At 41.1% G+C, this 22,389-nt stretch overlaps 1 protein-coding gene across 1 annotated transcript; it reads right to left on the reverse strand.

Moving 5' to 3' along the window:
* Positions 1 to 398: 398 nt before the first annotated feature.
* TFAM (transcription factor A, mitochondrial) lies at positions 399 to 19,824 on the reverse strand. Its single transcript, XM_005301725.5, has 7 exons — positions 19,497 to 19,824; positions 18,685 to 18,818; positions 15,708 to 15,778; positions 11,664 to 11,813; positions 8,737 to 8,832; positions 6,333 to 6,389; positions 399 to 1,329 (listed from the first exon to the last, which is right to left on the reverse strand). The coding sequence occupies exons 1-7, from the start codon at positions 19,556 to 19,558 to the stop codon at positions 1,063 to 1,065; spliced, it is 837 nt and encodes a 278-aa protein (XP_005301782.1). The 5' UTR covers positions 19,559 to 19,824; the 3' UTR covers positions 399 to 1,062.
* Between the last annotated feature and the right edge of the window lie 2,565 nt (positions 19,825 to 22,389).

A 22,389-nucleotide genomic window follows, 5' to 3' on the forward strand; every position in this document is an offset into this window, starting at 1 on the left:
TATGACTCCTTGCTTTTTTTCCTCATTCAAGGAGAAAATTCCACAAATATGAAGTTATTTGGAATTGCTTTCAGTTAGTTATAATTACTGTAAGTTATTTAACATACAAGTTTGGAATAACTTTTGGGAAATGGGAGATTATTTCTAAAAGGTAACTTCTCTAGAAGCCTAGAGTTTTGCCACGGACTTCAGCAAGGGGAGGAGAAGGCTCCAAGAGACACCAATCAGATCTTGACAAAGCCCAGTTTTATTCCTAAATCAGAAACCATTGTTTTGTAACAGTAGATAACTTAAAAGAAGTGTATATTGCTTCTCTTGAAAACTACCCCAAAACTGACAATGATAAAATGGTGTTTTGCAGATTTTTGAAGTAATGGCATAAAACTCAAGGGAAAGTATTTTGTACAAAACTCATTGATTTTTTTTATTCTATTCAACTTAAATGTATGCATAGATGAGTGATACATACAAAGTGGTACACAGATGAATATGGATGCAAGTAACAAAACTAAATGTGTACATAATTCTGAAGTTTACATTTGTTGAGAGAGGAACTGAAATGAGCAAAAATACACAGCTAGACATTTATTTCCAGCTAATACATGCGCTATTAACACTAGGGAGGAAACAGAACATACCTCTGTTGTAAATCCAAGTTTCACCTCCCAATTAGTTACAACATCTAGAAGATAATATCGTTGATTATGGTTGCTTACATTAAAATATCGTATAAATTACAAAAACTAAACACTTGTCTGCATTATTGTGGGCTCAAGAATGCTCTTCCCATCATAATCAGTCAGTATCAAAAGTATTCACAGCTTGATTAATGTTGATTAGGTTTATACACACTATGTTACACCTGCAGAGATCATTTCTCTAGATAATTCTGAGAAAGATATTCAAATCCCTCTTACCCAATTTTTTCTTAAATATCTTATATAAACCATCTTTTCTTTTCTTTTTTTTCAAAAATTCAGTGCTAGTGCTAAGTGCATTAACACTTACAAGCAGAATAAAGTCATGGCAATCAAGTAATTAAATATAAAACATTTACCAGTTTTATTCTTCAGAACTTTTTGTCTTTAATTTTGCCATAACTTCTGGCGATGAAGAACCTTTAGTTCTTTGAACCTTCTTTATAATTTTAACCCTCTTTTTTGAAACAACCCTTTTTATGGTTTTCTTCTCTGTTGCAACTCCTGATTTTTTGAGCCTGTTTTTGTAACGTATCAGATCATCACGTCCAACATCAACCATTTGCTCCTCCCATGACTTCATTTCATTTTCATACCGAACCTTGTCATCTTCAGCAAGCTGTAGATATGTCTGAGAAATCATTTAAGATGTTTCAATATTTCCTTAGGTAAAATTCTGGCTGTTGTTGTAAATGGAAATTCTGCCAAATCCCATGGCATTTTCCCCTTCCCAATGCTCCACAAGAATTTGAAGCATCTGTTTCTTAGAAGCAAATTCACTCACAAATGAAAGCACTAATAAGTTGCTGCATAGTAAGTTATTTATCTCTTTAAACGACAAAGTCTATTTCAAATTCCTCAGTAACCTCTACCTTCACTTTCTTAAGAGCTATCATGTCTTCTGCTTCTTGAGACCTTCAGGCCTCCTCTACACCTTCAATTTTCCCTCCATCCCTAGTGCCTTATATTGAAGTAGAATATTCAGGCAATTGCATATTTAAAATTTGCAAATTTACTCTTCTGGAATGTTTTAAGCAATTTCAGCTAAACCAGATAAGGCATTAGCTGTATGCTCTACTCAGCTCGTGAGCAGTGAAACCATGTTGAGATTTCAGACTTAATACTTCCATGAGGAAACTGCCTTTTCAATTTTAAATGTTAGAAAAACTATTTGTATAGCATGATGCTTTACACCCAGACAGACAAGTCCCCATCTTGAGCTTACAATATAATATACTCTGTTTGCATGAAGTCTTCTTATGAGCACATTAGAAGTGTGTTACCTATTTGCACAGACATATTAGATCCCAAGATAAAATCTTTAACTCTCCCTTTTCCCCATTGCTAAGTAAATATTAGCAAAGAAATACTATGTATGTATAGGGGCAGTTAAGGTTACAGCAGGACAAATTCCATCCATCCAAAACTTTAGAAGAATGGAAATAAAAAGTTAAGTAGAAAGACTTGTGCATTTCTCTCCATTCAACTATTGATATGATAATATACTCCTATATTCCATAAGGCTTTTGTTTCCAACAAATACCAAAAAACAATAAATTACCTCAACTTCAAATTTGCACTTTAACACAAAACCTTAACAGTAAGATCATATTCTTTTATATCAATTATGCCAACAGATCAGTACATCTGACTGTCACATTCCATGCATTTGGGAAATGATTCTGCCTTACCATTTCTGAGGTCACTAAGGTTTTGCATTGGAGTACAAGTTTGATGAAGCTGGGGTACATAAGGATTAAAGCTGGAAAGAGAAACCAAACAGATATTTCTGCACAACCAATTTCAAATTTGATTTTCTCTCGAGAAAGAATATGAAATATAAAATAGCTGTATGCTCCAATTACACATTCAAACAAACATTATTTGGACAAAGGAAATTCAGGACAAGAAATGGCAGGTTTAAAAGAAAGTCAAGATTAATAAAGGCCAATTGGGTTTTTATTAGGGCTGTCAAGCGATTACAAAAATTAATCATGATTAATCACACTATTAAACAATAGAATACTATTTATTTAAATATTTTTGGATGTTTTCTACATTTTCAAATATATTGATTTCAATTATAAAACAGAATACAAAGAGTACAGTACTCGCTTTACATTTATTTTTGGTTACAAGTATTTGCACTGTAAAAAAACAAAAGAAATAGTATTTTTCAAATCACCTAATACAAGTACTGTTGTGCAATCTCTATCATGAAAGTTGAATTTACAAATGTAGAATTATGTAAAAAACCTTGCATTCAAAAATGAAACAATGTAAAACTTTAGAGTCTACAAGTCCACTCAGTCCTACTTTTTGTTCAGCCAATTGCTCAGACAAACAAGTTTGTTTACATTTGCAGGAGATAATGCTGATACCAGACACCTCTGTGTTCTTGGGGAACCAGGGTGCAGTATCCAGTCTGACTCATGAAAGACACCCCCCGTCCCCCCCAGCCTCTGCTTAAACCAAAACCCATCAGAGGAAAAAACTTGCAGAGAGCAGTGAAGGGCGTTGGGAGACACACCTAGACCCTTCCTGACAAGGGTGACAAGATTAAGACATCTCCAGTAGCATACAGAATGGAGAGCAAAGACAACTCCCCTAGCCTCATCTGCATGAAAGATGGGACAGGAAGACATCTCAATTTACATACAGAATGGAGAACAGAGAACCACACTGAATTCTGGGACCAGAAAAAGCAGGGAAGCACTGCATCATGGGATCTCTGCTCCAGATGCTAATGAACCTATGTCTGCACACACCCAGCTCAGCAATTATCAGACCAATTCTAGTAATGAATCCTTAATTGATATCCAAATACTGAAGCAGCCTAGTTGCATTGTGAGCTCCCTGGAAGAAAACACCACCCATAGCCAAGAGTGATCAGCTCCTATTGTCTAGCCTAAAGAAAACCTTTGAGTCTTCAACTTATCTATAAACAAATCTAGTGTTCTCCCCTGAACAACTGTATTTTCTCTACAAAAATCCCTACTCACCCTCTAGTCAGGGTTCCGATGCTTAGATCCAAACTATGCATCAGTTCCACTGGAACTCCATCTTCTCCTGACTGATCGTGCTGGGGGCTCTGCCTGTCTCCAGCATTCAGGACCCTTCCCTACCACCATCACCTGGGAACCCCGACCAGTGCAAGCCTCATGGAATGGGTGAGATCCCCCTCTTTCTCTCTCTGTTTTCCTTTCTACCTTAGGTATTAACCTTTAATAATGTATGTTACGTTGTTTTAGCCATCCTTGTGTAGTTATCACTATTATTCAATACATAACTTTTATGGTTAAGTTGGTTGCTTCTCTCTCTCTTGCTGAACTTTACTTTTTTGTGTTTTTATCTCCCCTCATTCACTCTACAGCAACGCTTCTTTTACCTAAGCTAAAGATCCCTGCAGCGCGCAAAATACTGTGGGGTTTGCTCATCAAGTAGGTTACTGCCAGTACAATTGTGTTGTGAGAGTGGGGATAGGAACGTGCTGAATCTGGGAGGCATAAGGGTAACAGCTTGAAAGTGCTGCTTGACCCAGTCCATGGAGCCCAGGGGCATGTGCGCGTGCGTGCCCGTCCGTCCGGTTTTGGGGCTGGAGAAACCCAGTCCTAGGGAACCTAGGTCCTGCAGGATAGCTCCACTGGGAGGGGACTTGCAGAAGGGAGAAGTAGAGCTCCATATGAAAACACAAGCAGTACATTGATAGAATTACAGAATCTCCTTCCCCAGAAGAGTAACCCGAATAAATGAGCATACCCCAAAGTAATGGGCAAATCTGATAACAATGCTGCCCGCTTGTTTACCATATCACCTGAAAGTGAGAACAGGCTGTTCACACAGCACTTTTGTAGCTGGCATTGCAAGGTATTTATGTGCCAGATGCACTAAAGATTCATATGTCCTTTCATGCTTCAACCACCATTCCAGGGGACATGCGTCCATGCTGATGATAGGTTCTGCTCAATAACAACCCAAAGCAGTATGGACCGACATGTTCATTTTCATTATTTGAGTCATGCCATGAGCAGAAGATTGATTTTCTTTTTTGGTGGTTCGGGTTCTGTAGTTTCTGCATCGAAGTGTGGCTCTTTTAAGACTTTGGAAAGCATGCTCCACACCCCATCCCTCACAGATTTTGGAAGGCACTTCAGATTTTTAAACCTGGGGTCGAGTGCCATAGCTATCTTTCGAAATCTCACATTGGTACCGTCTTTGCGTTTTGTGAAATCTGCAGTGAAAGTGTTCTAAAAATGAACAACATATGCTGGGTCATCATCTGAGACTGCTATAACATGAAATATATGGCAGAATGCAGGTAAAACAGAGCAGGGGCATACTTAAATTTGTGACTAAACTCCTTGGGGAGAATAGTAACACATTTTTTTTTTAAAACGAGCATCATCAGCATGGATGCATGTCCTCTGGAATGGTGGCCGAAGCATAGAGGGGTATACGAATATTTGGCATATCTGGCACGTAAATACCTTGCAATGCCGACTACAAAAGTGCCATACGAATGGCCTGTTCTCACTGTCTGGTGACATTGTAAATAAGAAGAGGGCAGCATTATCTCCTGTAAATGTAAACAAACTTGTTTGTCTTAGCGCTTGGCTGAACAAGAAGTAGGACTGAGTGGACTTGTAGGCTCTGAAGTTTGACATTGTTTTATTATTGAGTTCAGATATGTAAAACAACAAAAATCTAAATTTGTAAGTAGCACTTCCACAACAGAGATTGCACTACACTATTTGTCTGAGGTGAACTAAAAAATACTATTTTTTTTAAAATCAGTTTTACAGTGCAAATATTTGTAATCAAAATTATACACTTTGATTTCAATTACATCACAGAATAAAATATATATGAAAATGTAGAAAAACATACAAAATATTTAATAAATGTCAACTGGTATTCCATTGTTTAACAGTGCAATTGAAACTGCGATTAATTGTGGGTTTTTTTTAAATCGTGATTAATTTTTTTTTTTACTTAAATCACGTGAGTTAACTGCAATTAATCAACAGCCCTAGTTTTTATACTATTTTAATGTGGAATGCTTCAAATATTCTTATATACAGATCTGGAGCATCATACCTCAGTGCACTGTTAAAGACAGTAAAAAAAGCCACATGAAGTAAGATTTTTCCCATGCATGTAACGGTTATTTTTAAAATTTCTATTAAACATAGCAAAAGATCTCATTCCCCATGAGAACCAAATCCATTACTAGTTTGAAGTTTTTAAAAAGATCTAATTTCATTTATGAAAGCAAGAAGTTAATTTGAAAAATTTAACTGTTTTTTCCTTTCATACTCAGGAATCAATATTCCTCCCCAACAACACCCACCCATTCCACTGCTTAATGAAATGTTATCAATATTTTTTAAAAAGTGGTCACTGTTGTGTTAAGAATCAATATGAGACATTTCAGCTTGAAGTGTAATTGGGTTCAAGAATTTATAAAATAAATTAAAATAAAATCCTTTAGTAAAAAACGCACTTTAACTATAATAAAAGGTCGGTGTAACTGGAATTTACAAGCATGTTCTGGAGTCAGAATGACTAAACTGTCATTCTGTAGTTGGATAACACTTAGCTGAACTGGAGCCTCACCAAAAGCTAGACACATACCTGCTTTAGAGAACTGGATAGATCTTGCCATTCTTCTAATAAATTCTTCATCTTTGCCTACAAAATACAAACTCTCTCAAACTCATGTAAAAAATTTGGATCATGAGATTCTCAAGCGTATAAGCTAAAAGGGACTAAAGTCCTCCTAAAGCAAAATTAGTTGACAGCTAAATACCTTTGATTCCAGTAAAAACCACCATTCTTCGTGCTCTTAAAATGGAAAGTTGTGCACTGCTTGAGATGGGACAGTATGTACCAGTACAGAATACCAGCACTCACAAATCTCTGAAGTGCTATCTGCATGTACTTTACAAATTAGACATCTTGATTAATTTCACTCTGTTTGTAAATATGATTTGAACTTTATAAATACTGTCAAAGTCTTCATGAAATAGGTAAACTGGGACTGGTAATTTTGACCTTTTTACAGATGGAGAAATAGAGGTGAATTGACTTGCTCATGGGCACCCAGAATGTCACAGAAAGGTGACTAGAGCTAGGGGGAGCAAACATGGGAAAACACACAAAAGGGAAGGGCTAAATATGAGGAAGCTAGCTAGGAATAAAATTGGTTAGGGGGGAAAGTAAGGATAGAAGATGAAGGTGTTTGCTGAATTGGAAGGTAGGCAGATGTTAGAAAACAGATGGAGAATTGAGGGTACAAGGAAGGTAAGCAGAGAGCAAGAAGAGGAGACTAAACAAGGTGGAATGAATACACCACTCATAGGTGATAGTCTGACTTTTAACACTTGAGTGCCTTAGGCCTTGTCTACTCTGGAGAGAGACAGAGTAGCCAAATGGCCTAAATTACAGCTATCAGTGGCCAGCTGCTGATGTAGCTGCATTGGTGCAATCCCCCAAGCGTAGGTGGATACTTCCCCATCACTAAAAGTCTGCTCCAATGCAAAAGTGAAACAAAAACCAATTAACTAGTTCAAGCATAAATGGGCAGACTTATGGGTAGTCTGCCAAGGGGATCATCTATATATTTCTGTTGTTGCCCATCTAGTTAGTTTTTAAGTGAGGTGAAACTTGGGGGTTCACAAGACAAATCAGACTCCTGAAAGGGATACAGTAGTCTGGAAAGATTGAGAGCCACTGACCTATACCTTCACGAGACATACAGTTTACACTTACTATTCCTGATCATCTTAGTTCTAGGGAAATAAGCTGGTTGATTATATGAATGGATCACCTCAGCGAAAAATGCCTTGCATCACTCGCTGACCCTCTCCATATAATCAAATGTAACTGCAGGATATCAAAGAGTTCCTTCCACTCAGCTAGGAAATTAGTGGCCTTGATACTAAGCATGGGTTAAATATAGTTTTCTATCCAGTCAGATCAACTTTATCATGATTTGAATCTATTTTAATTATGTTTTGCATTTGTAGATCCTGCTGGTGTGCTTTCACATAGTGCTGTTTGAAACATGTATGTTAAAGTTTACTAGGGAACCTTTATGGCACACTAGCAGGATCTACATAGATCAATCAACACATTAGCATGCTTTAGAAATCACACCCAGTAAAATGCATTACCTCACTGTATAGACAAGTGCTATTTGGTTAAACTGGGGCAACCTTCTACATGGCTTATTTATAGTTTAAGTCAATTTGGAACAGGCTGAAGCTCATCCAAAAATAAGCCATACTTAACCAAAGTCGTCATGTCCACACATGACTTACTCCAATCAGTTTAAATTCACACCTGAAGTTAAATTGGTGCAAATTTCTTGTGCAGACAAGGTCTTCATTAAAGTGATGCAACCCTGTGTTTAGACCTAAGGGTAGGTCTACACTTACCGCCGGACCCGGCGGTAAGCAATCGAACTTCTGGGATCGATTTATCGCGTCTTGTCTAGACGCGATAAATCGATCCCGGAAGTGCTCGCCGTCGATGCCGGTACTCCAGCTCGGCGAGAGGAGTACGCGGCATCGACGGGGGAGCCTGCCTGCCGCGTCTGGACCCGCGGTAAGTTCGAACTAAGGTACTTCGAATTCAGCTACGTTATTAACATAGCTGAATTTGCGTACCTTAGTTCGAAATGGGGGGTTAGTGTGGACCAGGCCTTAGAAAGAAGCAGGGAAAAATGGAATTCTCCAGTAACTGAATAAGAGGGAGTAAGTCTTCAGAGTGTACAGTACTGCAAGACTTTCTGATTTATTAAGTCCCTGTGTCCATTGAGTGGCTCAGTTTGGATAGCAAGCAATTAGCAGCAAGCGTTCAACCATGCCCTAAAAATTCCCACTTCTGCCTAGCAAAGAAAGATCCAGAAACACTGAACTGTTTGAATTGTTACCCATAACAGAAGCTAGAACAAATTTTCTGAATGCAACAAATTTGGAAGATAGTTGTTTTAACAAAGAAGAAATCTAAAGTTAACCAATTTTGTCTTGTTTACCTGAACTGAAATTCCCTTAGCTTCTTGGAAGTGTTCAGACATAAAAATGTTAAAGCCAGTACGAGGTCTTTTAGGCTTTCCAAGCACTGTTGATTCCTAAAAAATTGTAAGAAGGCAGAAGTTATTTTTCTGTGAATGAGTCAACTCACTGATTATATACATTTATAGTTTGTTTCAATTCATTTTAGCAAAGCTGATTATACCATTAGCTTTTTATTGACCATTTTACACTTACTAAAAAAAAGCAGCATTTTACAAAAAGATCAATTTCTTATGCAAAATTGCATTACACTGTGGACATAAGACAATTAAGGTTTACACTAACACCAAACTAAACTAGTCTTCACTTGTGAACCGATTCATATTTTAACCCAGATTGAGACAATAGGCTACATTTGAGCCTATTGGAGGAAAGGATCATGACTAGCTACATGAACTGAAGTGTGGAGGGCTGCACTAAACATCTCAGTTTCTTCTAAAGGTCATTTTTATTTCGCTATCAGTGGACTCCTTGAACAAAAATGAGTGGTTAATTTATTAGTAAGGCTCCTGCCACATCTATCTTAAGTAGGTTAACAATTTGCCTTTGATACTAAACAGAGTATAAAATTTCTGGCCTTGCCTGGGAACCTCCATTTGTTGGATTGTGCCAATTGTGATTTTATGATATTTTCAAGCATTGATTAGAGAAAGATAGACAGCTCCTTCTTTAGGACAATGGAGAAGTTGTTTTGTAGTTTCACTTTACCCCGATCAGCATTTTCCTGCACTCATTGGACTCATATTGAGAGGTAACTACATTGCAAAGCATTAGATCAAAACAGTCTGCTTTAAAGAGCTTTTCCTGAGTTGTTTCTTCCATTACCTATAGTTTTAAATCCAAAAGTTCCTCTTCTTCAGGGGAAGATGAAGGTATGACACTGCACCCGATATTCTTCATAGTAATATTATTATATGATATGATTATAGCATAATTAGGATATATTTTATGCAAGATAAGTCATGTGAGGTGTCATTGGAAAAGTTATGAATTGCTGAATATGTTATTCCTATTTGTATGCATGTATCTTTTTGTATCTGAAGTTATGAATATTGACTACGTATCTGTATTTTAAAATGTAGCTACACCTGGGCGATGCCCACTAGACAAGATGCTTTCAGTCTAGATAGCTGATTGGGAAGGGCCTATTCAGGGCAATAAGCCATTAGAGAAAACAACAAGCCCTCAGAGAAGCTTATCTCCCACCTGGTGAGCCTTACTGAGAACACTCCTAACAGCCTGTAAGTAATGGCTGCTATGACTCTACAAGGACACATAACCAGGTCACATGATTCTGGATTCCATCTTGGGATGTCAGTATTTTTCCACAAACTGGCCTGGGAACCAAGTTTTGAAACAAAGGGATCCTGCCATATGCTAAAACTATATAAGGCAGGGAGTATCATCTGTGGTTGTTCACTCCCCACACAAGAAGACTCTTGGAAATACCTGAGGAACAAAGACTGAACTGGGGGAAGTGCTGGACTAAAGGGATTTCTAGCCTGTGTATGAAACACCTGGGGATTCCAAGCTGTAAAGCAAGTGCATCTTGCCCCTTAAGGATCTGCAGCCTGCTTGTATCATCTCTTAGGGTGATAATCTGCTAATTCATATCCAATCTATCTAGTATATTAAGCTTAGTGTGGGTTTTTTGTTTATTTGCTAGATAATCTGATTTGATCTGTTGCTATCCCTTATAATCACTTAAAATCAAATAACCTAATAAATCGAATAACCATTTGTAGTTAATAAACTTGTTTTTATTTTAATCTAAACCAGTGAGCTTTGACTGGAATGCTTGGGGAATATCTCTGCTTGGTTACCACAAGTGTGCATTGTTCTCTTCACATTGAGGGAGAGACGAACTGCATATTAAACCCATATACTGACCAGATTTGACCAGGGCAGGATGGTACTGCTCTGGGGTCCCAAGCTGGGAAGCTGATGGTTAGAGAGTCTGCGTGTAACTGCAGCTGGGTGTGTCCCTTACCTGTATGAATGCTGGTGAAAGTGTAGGCTGGAGGGCTTTGCAGCTTGTCACAGCAGTACAGTGTGAGAAGGAGCCCAGGCTGGTGGGTTAGGGGGCTCGGTGGTACTCAAGTTCCGGGTGGCACCCCAGGGTGAACCCATCACAGAAGGAGTGGAAGGAGAATATTTACATTTCTTAATTCTGGAGTTCTTACTCTGATACAAAGGACATGTGAAGTGCCAACCTTACTACCCAGTCTAGTATAGGTGTTGGTGGCTACAATGGTTTTGGGGAGGCTTAGTCAACTGGATAACATCCTGGAGCTGAGAAATTCGGGGGCTGGTGGACTGAATCCTCATGAAAAGCTATTTCCAGGACACCTCCTCCACTTGGAGACCTCTGGTGTTGTTGCTCCCTCCTGACAGGCCTCTTCCAGGACACTGTCCATATGGGAAATAACTGGAGTGGAGCACTTGCTACCTAGTCACTATTACTTGTTCTTTTTGCTGAAATTATCTGCCATCTTTACCTTGGCAGAGGGGACTATTTCAGGCTGTGGCAAATAAGGGTTAATAATTGGCTTTGCAACATACGCAACCAAATACTGCAGGACTGTGCTGATTCTCATGCACCAGAAGGTGAAACTGGCTGGTCTATTTTCACAGTCTCAGTTAAGTGAAATGGAAAAAAGTATAGCATAGTGAGAAGCAAATTAAATAAAGTAATCAATTAATAAACTAAAGTATTACAGGAAACATCAGTAATGATTTAAGTATGATTTTTAACCTGACAGCATTCCTTTAAAACATGATTTCTAGCCTTGCATTGTAATCATGTTTAATAACCATTTGAAACAACCAGATTAATACATTTAAGTTACCTTAAAAGGGAAAATGAAATCACATTTTGAGTACTTACCCTCTTTTTCCTCATTGCTTTTCTTTTTGCCCGTTTTTGTCTCCTTTCTTCTTTCAAAGCTACTATCTGGGCTGGACTTAACTGTGCTTTGTATTTGGCCAGTTCTTCTTTGTATGCTTCCCGCTCTACCTTTGCAGCTGCTTCATATGTCTATAAGCACAAAAATCATGAAAGCAACCAAAGAAAGCAAACATAACTGTCAATTTCAGCTAAACATTCTACCTTTAAAACAGTGACTCTCAACCTTTCCAGACAACTGTACCCCTTTCAGGAGTCTGACATGTTCCCCAAATTTCACCTCACTTAAAAACTACTTGCTTACAAAATCAGACATAAAAATACAAGTGCCACAGCACACTATTATTGAAAAATTGCTTACTTTCTCATTTTTACCATATAATTCTAAAATAAATCAACTGGAATATAAATATTGTACTTGCACAACAGACTACATAAAAAGCATTAGCAAAGTCAGAATAAACTAAAATTTCATACAGACAATGACTTGTTTATACTGCTCTGTATACTGAAATGCAAGTACGCAAATATCTAGATGAACTGATATACCCACTGGAAGACCTCTGTGTACCCCCTAGGATATGAGTACCCCTGTTTGAGAACCACTGCTTTAAAACACTCTAAAGATCAAACAGCCTTCCAAACCATGCAGGCTATAGCAGGGTACAGATATTGGCCTGCCATGCAATAAACAGAATCATCAGGCTACACAGAGTCCCTAGAAATAATCAATGCAGCAGAGATGCATATCATCTCTAGCAAAGAAGAGTTCTTGTAACATGAGCTCCCCATCTCCCATGTGCAACAGCCCCATATCTTTGTCCTGCCCATCCTTACACTGGGAGGGACATAATCCATGGGAGTTAGTCTTCAGGATGAAGTAACTTCATGATCGACACAACAGTAATTCGATATAACTATTCTTTAGACCCTCTGCCATGTATGTATCATATTATGCATTCACAGCAACTGTATCAACGGTACACACCATCATCTGGATTGAAAAGCTAACCAATGTGTTAACTACCACTATATCAGATTCCATTAGTTAAGAGCTAATGCAGCAACTACACCAGTGATGGGCCTCCTAATGCTTCTGAATGCTCCTGTCTAGCTTCAGAGACAGCTGTAACAACTCAGAGCACACTAGCTCTGTCACTTATCAAGCTGGCTGCATGCAAGCCCAAGAACAGCTGAAGAGTTACTCTCCTGATTTCCCTCAAATACCATCCAATTCCCTCCTCTCACAAAGTAGCCGTCCCTCCCTGTTTCTCTTGGATGCACCACCTTGGCGTTGGTTGCGGGGCTGCCAGCAGGGGTTGGCCATTGCCACCCTCTGGAGACACCTGAGGCATAACACTGGAGGAGCAGGCAGCCAGTGATTTCCCCACCTTCCCTGGGGTAGTGGGGCTCAGATTTTGGACTTCAGCTCTGGGAAAGCAGGGCAGCAGGCTCTGACTGCGGGGCTTCGGGCTCCACCCCAGGGCTCCAGCTGCACAGCTTCAGGCTCCATCCCCCGTCCATGGGGCTTTGGGATCTGGTCACAGGGCTTCAGATTCCAGCCCCCTGCTGCCTCCCCCAGCCACCCACCCACACACCCCATTGCCCCTAATACCCCCCCATCCAGGACTTAATTTGTCCCAAGGCATGCCAGGGCTGAGTAAGTCTGCTGTGAAAAATGATACTTGTTTGTTACTATCACTTTTCGCAACAGACTTACTAGCTAGCAATAAATAAATTACAATAATTTGGACGTGTATATGTGCATATTTATTTGTTTTTCCTAAAGCTAATCAAGTATTTTAGGAAAAAAAATATGAGAGTGGCCACCACCAAGAATTGGTGGCCGCACTCTGAGGCCACCAAAAATTTGTCCTGAGAACTAATCTTAGAACACTGCTAGCACCACAGCAAGGATGCTTGGGCCAAGATGACTAGCGCTGGAGTGCCAAAGTAGTGCAGAGTATCAGAAAGCAGGTGCCAAAGTGCTTTGGGTACTTTGGTGACTCAGCAAAGACCTCAAAAATATAGCTAACAGAGCAGATTTGACAGGAAAGCAGAGAGGAAATATGAAGATAAATACCTGATATGTTACTGGAAACCAGGCTAGAACTGGAGCAATGGACAGTCAGGTGCTGCCTCCAACAGGGAGTTTCTTTTATAACTGTTGTCAAGAAGGAACTGGCTTGGAATGTTCCAAGGGCAGCATTTATATTCTGCATTGGGTAGCAATTGCACCGGGGACCCTAGCTCATACTCTACCTCTCTATTGCTGCCCTCAAGGATAAAAAGGAGAGGTAACGCACAAGTTTCCCAGTCTTGCATTAAGAAGTTAAGACCCAGAAGTGAAAAATCTCACACAGATAGTACCTTTAGAGAAATTACTTTCAACAGATTAGAGCCTGAACTCCAGGATCATAATATCATCAGGAGGAAAGACTGTACTATGTGATCTCTCACAAAATGGGAGTCTCATTTACCATAACAGCACAAAGACAGGAGACCAAGAGAAACAGGAAGTATATAGGTTAGTATAATCATGTGGGACCCCTCTGAATAGCTATTTTCTATAATACATCAAGTTTAGGTGCTATATCTGAGCAACAAGATTTATGCAGTTTATTTCACTTACATATTACAAAGCACATAGATCTATACTATAACAATTAAAATAAAATATCAAAATTAAAATCTTTGTAATAGTTTTTTCCCCCAATACAACCATCACAAATCTAAACATCTTAAATACTTCAGCTTGCTTCTTCCACGAACACCCAAGGGTGAAAAAAAATTGCATTAACAGCAGGCCCCAAAAGTTAGAGCCAGGCTTCTTGTGGAAAAACAAAGATTTCCAGATTTGAAGTCCCTTTCTTAGAAAATGCCCACCAGAAGCCCATTCCCACACCTATAAATATCAAACGGTGACAGACAAATTTCAAGTTAATCAGATTCCAAACCATTTAGAATTTTATATCTTAATCCAACACCTTGAACTTCACCCTGAGACTAATCGGCAGTTAATGATGATCACAGAGCACAGGTATTATGCAGTCCTGGTATGAAATATTAAGATGTGCTAACACATTCAATACTAACCTAAGTTATGGATGGTAGGAAGATGTAGACATATAGAGAGGACAATAGTCTAGCCTAAAGGTGACAGATATGAATAACTGTAGCAAATTATTCATCTGGGAAAAAAACACCATTCCACTTGTCTCATTGGGCCAATATAGAAGAGTGTTTCAGACCACAGTTGCTACGTTAGCATCCATGAGCCATCCAGGATCTATAAAAATCCCTGAATTATAAATCTATGCTACAAACAGCACCATGCACCCTCGGGGTGTCACTATAGCCTTTGCCAATCCTTCCAATTGCTTAACAACCTACAAGTACTATTTCAGTCTCCTCTGGATTGAACCTCAGCCAGCTCTCATTGAGATACCAAGTAATTTGTTCCAATAGGATCAGATGAGGAAAAAAAACAAACAAACAGAGCTTTTGCTTAACACACTAAAAAACACAATGGCATGTATTTCCTTCCTAACCATTAGAATAACTACATATATTAATTGGTCAAAAGGGAGTAAAACAGAACCTTGTAGAATCCCATGACATTTCTCTCAGGGAAGGTGAGCAACTGTCCAAAAGTACTGACCTCTGAGAATTCTCATTATGAAAGAAGTTGAGCCATTTGCTAAGGACTGCAAATCAGTCAACACCACTTTATGATCAAGTGTTTAAAACAACAGTTCTAAAAGAATAAGTACACACTTTATCCTTGTTCATTATTAGTAGGAGATATCAATTTCTGCAATACCATTTGTCCCATACCCAGGTCTAAAACCTGAGTGATGGGGTGGTCCCAAAAATCTGAGAACTCCAGATACTATAAGTTGCCATGCTACAACCTTGTCAACAAAATTTCCTTTGATAAGACACACCAAACCTAGCCAACATAAAAATAAGACTCAATATGCAACTGAAAGAGCATAAAACAAAAGAAAAAAAAATCAAGCTTACTTGTTTCTCTGACACTGGTAGCTCTTTCCAAGCATATGCAATTTTTTTTGCTATCTCCAAAATGCTCACATCTGTGAAACAGAAGAAAATTTTAACTTCTTAGTTTACAAGAGAGTAAGAAAACTGAACCCGTTTTAATGTTTAAAATGTTTTTTGTTTTCCCCAGGACAGAATTTGCTACTGGTATTTTTCTGCCACATACATTCTTTTTCCATAAAACCTGTCCTAATGTGCCAGTACAAGAAATTGTGAACAGCAGGTGAATAAGAGAGCTTTTGTTTTATTCCTAAAAGGAAAGATTAAATGTCACTATTTCAGAAACAGGCATTTTTTTAATGTGACCTACACAGAATTTTTTAGAAGTTGGGCTTATATTTCTTTTTTCTTCTTTACACTGCATATACAGAGAGTTTTTTGTTTGTTTGTTTTTTTAAAGTTTCTGCTTGTTTTTGTTTTTTACTTAGAAATACCAGGAAAAAGTCAAGTCTCAACTTTCCTCGTTTTGCCAGAGGATCTGCTGGAATAGACCAGGTACAGGTTCAGTTTTACACCTTAACTTAATGAGAAGTGGTGTTGAATATTCAAATGGCAGGTACTTCATCTAAAATGTCAATCATTGAAATTAAATAAGTTAACAATCCCCAATTTCCTCCAAACAATGGTTTAGAGACTCTGCCTAAAATGCCTTTCCCTTCTCAATTAGCTTTCACTCCTTACTTCTGTAATATCATTTCACAAATTCTTCGATCAGAAAGTTTTTTCAGGTCAAACAGGACTTGAACTTGTAAAATAGAAGCAGTTAAGATTTTTGTTGACAAAAATCCTTCAAGGGTTTCTTTACACATCCTAGTGAGGGAAAGGGCACAGGCTCAATTCCTCCCCCCCAACACACTTTCCAAAAATGCCAGTTCCACTTTTCCATTATTGACATGACTGAACCTAAGCATTCAGGCTCAAAAATATAGGAAGACAAGACAGACAGCCTCTCCTTTCAACTCCACTCAACAATGCCACATTTTACCATGGACTATTAGTTTTTAGGAGAAAAGAAGGATAACTTTATCAAGATGAAGAACACTAATACTTTATCAGGTCTACAACAAACTTTTTGTGCCCCTGGGATGGAATATACTAATTTGTAGACTAAGGCTTTGTCTACACTACCAAGTTTTGTGAACAAAACTTATGTTGACACCCAAAGGTCGACAAAACAAAAAACGCGAAAGGGTGTTCACACTTGCTTCCTCTGTCGACAGATAACATCCACATTGTGGGCACCATCATCGACAGCATGAGCAATGCACTGTGGGTATGTATCCCACAGTGCAGTGTTGTGGGACGGCAGAGCTGATTGCTGAGCATCTTGGGAGGATTCCCTCCATGTTTTCCCACAGCCTCCTCAGCTGCCGGGAGTGGCATCATGAGTAACTCTGTGAGATCTCTGTGCTGAGGAATGTCAAAGCAGGGGCTGCTGTGTTCCTAGTGCAGGGCAGAGCAGGAGCATGCCAATGATTTCTTCCTTGTTCCCAAAAGGGAGCAGCACACTCAGCTGTCAGATACTTCCCCAGCAATTCTGAAAGGGGAGTGTTGCATGGTGCTGTTTATAGCATAGATTTACAATGTAGGGATTTTTATAGGTCCTGTCTGGATGGCTCATGGATGCTCCAGCAGCAATTGTGGTCTGAAACACTCTTCTATATTGGCCCAATGAGACAAGTGCAACAGTGTTTTTTCCCCAGATGAATAATTTGCTACAGTTATTCATATCTGTCACCCTTAGGCTAGATTATTGTCCTCTATATGTCTACATCTTCCTTCCATGCATCCCTTAAGTTAGCATTGAATGTGTTAGCACATCTTAATATTTCATACCAGGAATGCATAACACTGGTGCTCTGTGATCTGCCTTAACTGTCAGTTTCAGGGTGGTGTCCAAGGCGGTTTTGGGCGACAAAATTTGGTAGTGTAGACAAAGCCTAAGGCACAGGAAGAGATCGTGCACTGGGATCTAGGTAGGTAACTGGACAAGATCTTCAAGCATATTTTAATAGGAGAACTTTCTGATTATAACCTCTCTATAGCCAAATGACTTAAGAATTCTCAACTGTTTATCGTTTAAAGTGAGTTACCTCAAAACTTGTCCAAGATGATCATAAATCATAATTTAGTTTCAATACTTTAAAACAATCATTTCTACAAACAGTAATCCTCAATTAGACCAAGTTTCCTCATTCCCAAATGAATTTTTCTATATCGGAACAATATTCAATTTTGCAGCTCTCGTTGGCTATGAATAGGAATGAAAACCTTAACATACACATACTTTAGGACAACTAAAAGTATTCAAGGAAAAGACACCCACTCTTAAAAATATTTGCCCTTTCCCAATTTAGGTTATGGACATACCCACCATTTTCAAAGCTCAGCAAATTACTAGATAAAGCATCAGGATAAAAGCTTGTACTGGGCATTGGTACATAATCAAAAATTATCTTTTTCATGTGCATGAAAAGAAATATTCACATGCAATGGAAGAATGCTAATCATTACAACGCAAATATTTAATGGGGTTCTTTTTTGAAGTTCTCATATTAAGTACCTTGTCCATATGACAAATATTTATTCTACTCTGAATGAATTAAAATTCAATTTTTTGAGAGCTAATATAAAGTATGAGTAGTGTGTGCATCTAACATTCAATACTGATATTTAATTTTACAGGATTTTATCACTTTAATATGTTCTTTTAAAGTTTATTTATTCATATAATACTTAGTTTGACTCAAATACTTATCTAGTTTTTTAAGCCAAAGGAAAAAAGTGCATACACATCTAAAATAAAACTAGGTTCTATAAACAGAACTGCCAACACATCTTAAATTCATACTAAAATGAAATGATTTTATTTATGTTTCTAAGCATTTTTTAAACAAAAATAACATTTATTCTAATGCTAAATTTCTTTAGAGTTCCTTACCTGGATTTTGTTTTCTAAAAATGGGCTGCTGATCTTTTACAAAACGAAAGTAGGCTGTTAAGGGTCGCTTTGGAGGATTATCTGAATTGATCTGTTTTGAAAACCACTTCTCCACTGAGTATGTAGTACTGCATCTTTAACACACGCAAAGTTATCAGATATTAAAAATACATCAATATGTAAACTCAGTTGTAAATTACACTTCAAAATAAATAACGTGACCATTAGTTTACAATTAGGGTGACCAGACAGCAAGTGTGAAAAATCGGGACAGGCAGTGGGGGGTAATAGGAGCCTATATAAGAAAAAGAACCAAAAATCGGGACTGTCCCGATAAAATCGGGACATCTGGTCACCCTATTTACAATCCAGATGTAAGCAGTATTACCAGACTCCAGAATAAGCCCACAACTAACATTTACAGCCCATCATATTCCTGGCCCAAATGCACAGGAGCTCCTCCAGAAACAACTCCGCATCTGTAACCAGGCTTGGGTCAGCCACTTCCCAGGCCACTGAAGTCTACACTATCACCCCACCCAAGGACACGCTCCCTTCTATGAGCAAAGAGGGCCACATGGGAGAACGGAAGAAGGGAATGATGCGCAGAGGATGCCCGAAGGGTCCTGCAGGAGAGGATGGGACGTGGCGCGGGGGGCACCCGGGGGCGCTGCCCATAGGGGAAGGCGGAGTGAGGGGACGGGAGGAGGGTGGCTGGGGCGGGATGCAGACAGATGCGCTGGGAGGACCAGGAGCCCCAGGAGACTAGCTCACTCCGAAGTTTCGCCGCTAGCCCCGGGCGGTGCCTTCACCTGAGAACGTGCCGGGCACTGGGAAGAGCGGCCAGGGCCCGGCCCAGCAGCGCGGCCGCCATGGCACCGACACACAAAACAACAGGACGCTCGTCCGGTCAGAGTCGCGCGCGCTGCTGTCGCGGTGCAATGTGGGAAGAAGTGGATCCCGCCTAGATGGAACAGGGCCTCGGGACAGTATAGGCCCCAAAGCGCATGCTCCGAACCGGGAGACGGGGGGGGGAGGAGGAGGATGGCGCATGCAAAGGGTGGGGCTGAGCGGGGAGTACGGCGCGCTGCTCCTGTAGCGTCTACCGGGGCCTAGTGGGGAGGCGCCCGCGGCGGGGCTGGACCAATAGCGGCTGGGTCCCTCCCCCTCGAGGCTCGGGCTCAGGCTGGCAGCTCAAGCCCCGCTGGCCCCGTTTAGGTGGTAGCAGAGCTCGGTGCCTAGGACGGATCTCAGGACGGCTCCTGCCCCAACGATTTGCGAGCTGGAGGAGAGACAGAGACAGACAAGTGATTTACGGAGCCTTTTCCTATGATGTGTGTGCACTGTGCAGCCTGCCATGCGCTTTCCGTCGCACACACCGTGCCATTTCTTTGACTCGTTTAGCTCCGATTGGAATTGCCCAGGAATAGCTCACGGCTCACATACCAGTTGTTAAAGCAGATATCCCCGCTGAAATCAATATATTCTGCCTTTAAACAAAAAGTCGACCCAATGCAGGTATTTGAAGAAACTCACACTGGTGATCGTGGCATTCCTTGGCTTGAAGCCCTTTTATATGCTGTTAGTAAGCATGCGTTAATGCAGGCCTGCACAACTCGTAAAGTGGCGAGGGCCATATTACTCCAAAGAAAACAACTGAGGGCCGAAACCCCCAAGCGCTGCCAACCCCCCCCCAGCACCACCCAGCCCCCCGAAACACAACACCCCCCCAGCACCACCCGCCCCACGGGAAACAACCTCCCCAGCGCCGCTGAACACCCCCCCCCCCGCACACCATCTGCCCACGTAATTAAACCTCTTGCCAGCGCCGCCCCACCGAAACAGCAGTATTGAATCTTGGTAATATGTTATAGCGGCCCCTAAGGTAGTATAATTAAGGTAAAAGAAAAATGTCTTTTTGCTAGAAGTAGAATAAGATCTTTCCCCCCACTTTGTAATCGATTGCCCTGTTGAATGAATGAGGTGTGAATGAGGAAGGCGTGGAAGCAGGCACCTCTGGACAGCTGCAACGCTTGGAGAGGGCAGGACCAGCTCTAGGATTTTTGCCGCCCCAAGCAACAAAATTTTTGGCCGCCTCCCCTTTCTTTTTCATGCCCCCAGCCCCACCCCAACTCCACCCCTTCCCCAAATCCCGAGCACCGCCTCCTCCCCTGGCGTGCCGCATTTCTCCCCCAATTGCTTCCTACGGGCCCCCCGTGACGTCCCGCCCTAGCTCACCTCCACTCCGCCTGCTCCCCCGGGCATGCCGCCGCTCCGCTTCTCCCTGTCCCTCTCAGGCAAGGGAGGGCGGAGAAGCAGAGCAGCAGCGCGTTCAGGGGAGCAGGCGGAGCAGAGGTGAGCTAGGGTGGGTGGGGCGCAGGAAGTAATGGGGGGGTTAGAGGAATCGCTCCCCACTCCAGCTCACCTCCGCTCCACAACCACCGCCTCCCCCGAGCGCCCACCGCTCAGCTTCTCCTCCCTCCCAGCCTTGCTGCACGAAACAGCTGTTTCGCGCGCAGCAAGCCTGGTAGGGAGGGAGAAGAAGCGGAGCGGTGGCGGCGCGCTCAGGGGAGCAGGCGGAGGCGAGCTGGGCAGCGAGGGCACTTTTTTCCCATGCCCCGGAGTCGGTACCTATGATGGCCGGCGCCAGAATGCCGCCCCTACAAATGTGCCGCCCGAAGCACCTGCTTGTTTTGCTGGTGCCTGGAGCCGGCCCTGGGAGAGGGGATTGGAGCAAGACCAGATCAGTAGAACAGGTCAGCCACCGACTCACCACTCGCCTCCTCAGCCCCCTTGCCCCGGCTCGCCTACTCACCCCCCGCCACTGCCCGCCCACTCGCCTCCTCAGCCCTCCACCCTCCCGGCTCGTCTACTCGTTCCCTGCCACTGCCCGCTCACTCATCTACTCAGCCCCCTCCCTCACCCGCTGCTTGTCTACTCACCCCCCCCCCCTCCACCAGCAGGCCGCACAGTGAGCCCATCTACTCAACCCCCGCGGGCCGCACAATGAGCCCATGCGGGCCGCATGTTGTGCAGGCCTGCGTTAATGTTACGATTTTTCTCTAAAGATGCTGTCTGTACAGAATTTTCACACTTGAGTCTTAACCCCTTAGTGTGAGACTTGCAGAGCTTCCTTAGCGTTACTCAGAGACCAGGTGGATTAATTTATTGGATCAACTTCTATGACAAGCTCTGAAGCCACACAGGCTCTTCTTCAGTTGTGGCTTGAAAGCTTGTCTCTCTCACACACATATGTTGGTCCATTTTAAGATATTACCTCACCCACCATGTCCCTTTAATATCTGTTCCTGGATTCTTACACAGCTACAACTACATTGCATATACCTCTCTGTTCAGGGCAGCAGAAGCTGACAGGCTTCTATTGGCTGTCATGTGCCATCTGCAGCAAAGTATATGTGCTGTCCTTGACCTTTCAATTTCTTCTTTACCATAATGAAATAGCTTTCAGCACAAGCCTGTGCCTTGGGAGCCATTGTTTCAGCAGATCCTAACCACACTTTATTGGGTATTCTTTTCTTCCTAATAGCCTTGTCTTCTAGTCAGTTCCAGTGTGGTTTTATAGATTATTGACACCATTGTATCATTACTTCAGTGTCTGCTATAGTGGGAGATAGCACCAGTCTTTAGGGCTAAGTACTGCTTTTGCTGCTCTATGCCTGTTCTTTTTTTTGACACACTGATATT

This window comes from Chrysemys picta, chromosome 7, assembly GCF_011386835.1.
Source record: "Chrysemys picta bellii isolate R12L10 chromosome 7, ASM1138683v2, whole genome shotgun sequence".
Lineage (NCBI taxonomy): Eukaryota > Metazoa > Chordata > Testudines > Emydidae > Chrysemys > Chrysemys picta.

Bases quoted from the DNA above. Each gene is read 5' to 3' on its own strand.
- TFAM (XM_005301725.5), bottom strand. From the start codon at position 19,558: ATGGCGGCCGCGCTGCTGGGCCGGGCCCTGGCCGCTCTTCCCAGTGCC. The intron at 15,779-18,684 runs GTAAGGAACTCT...TCTGTTTCACAG, and splicing joins TTTTAGAAAACAAAATCCAG to ATGTGAGCATTTTGGAGATA. The intron at 6,390-8,736 runs GTAAACAAGACA...TGTATTTTGTAG, and splicing joins CTAAGGGAATTTCAGTTCAG to GCAAAGATGAAGAATTTATT.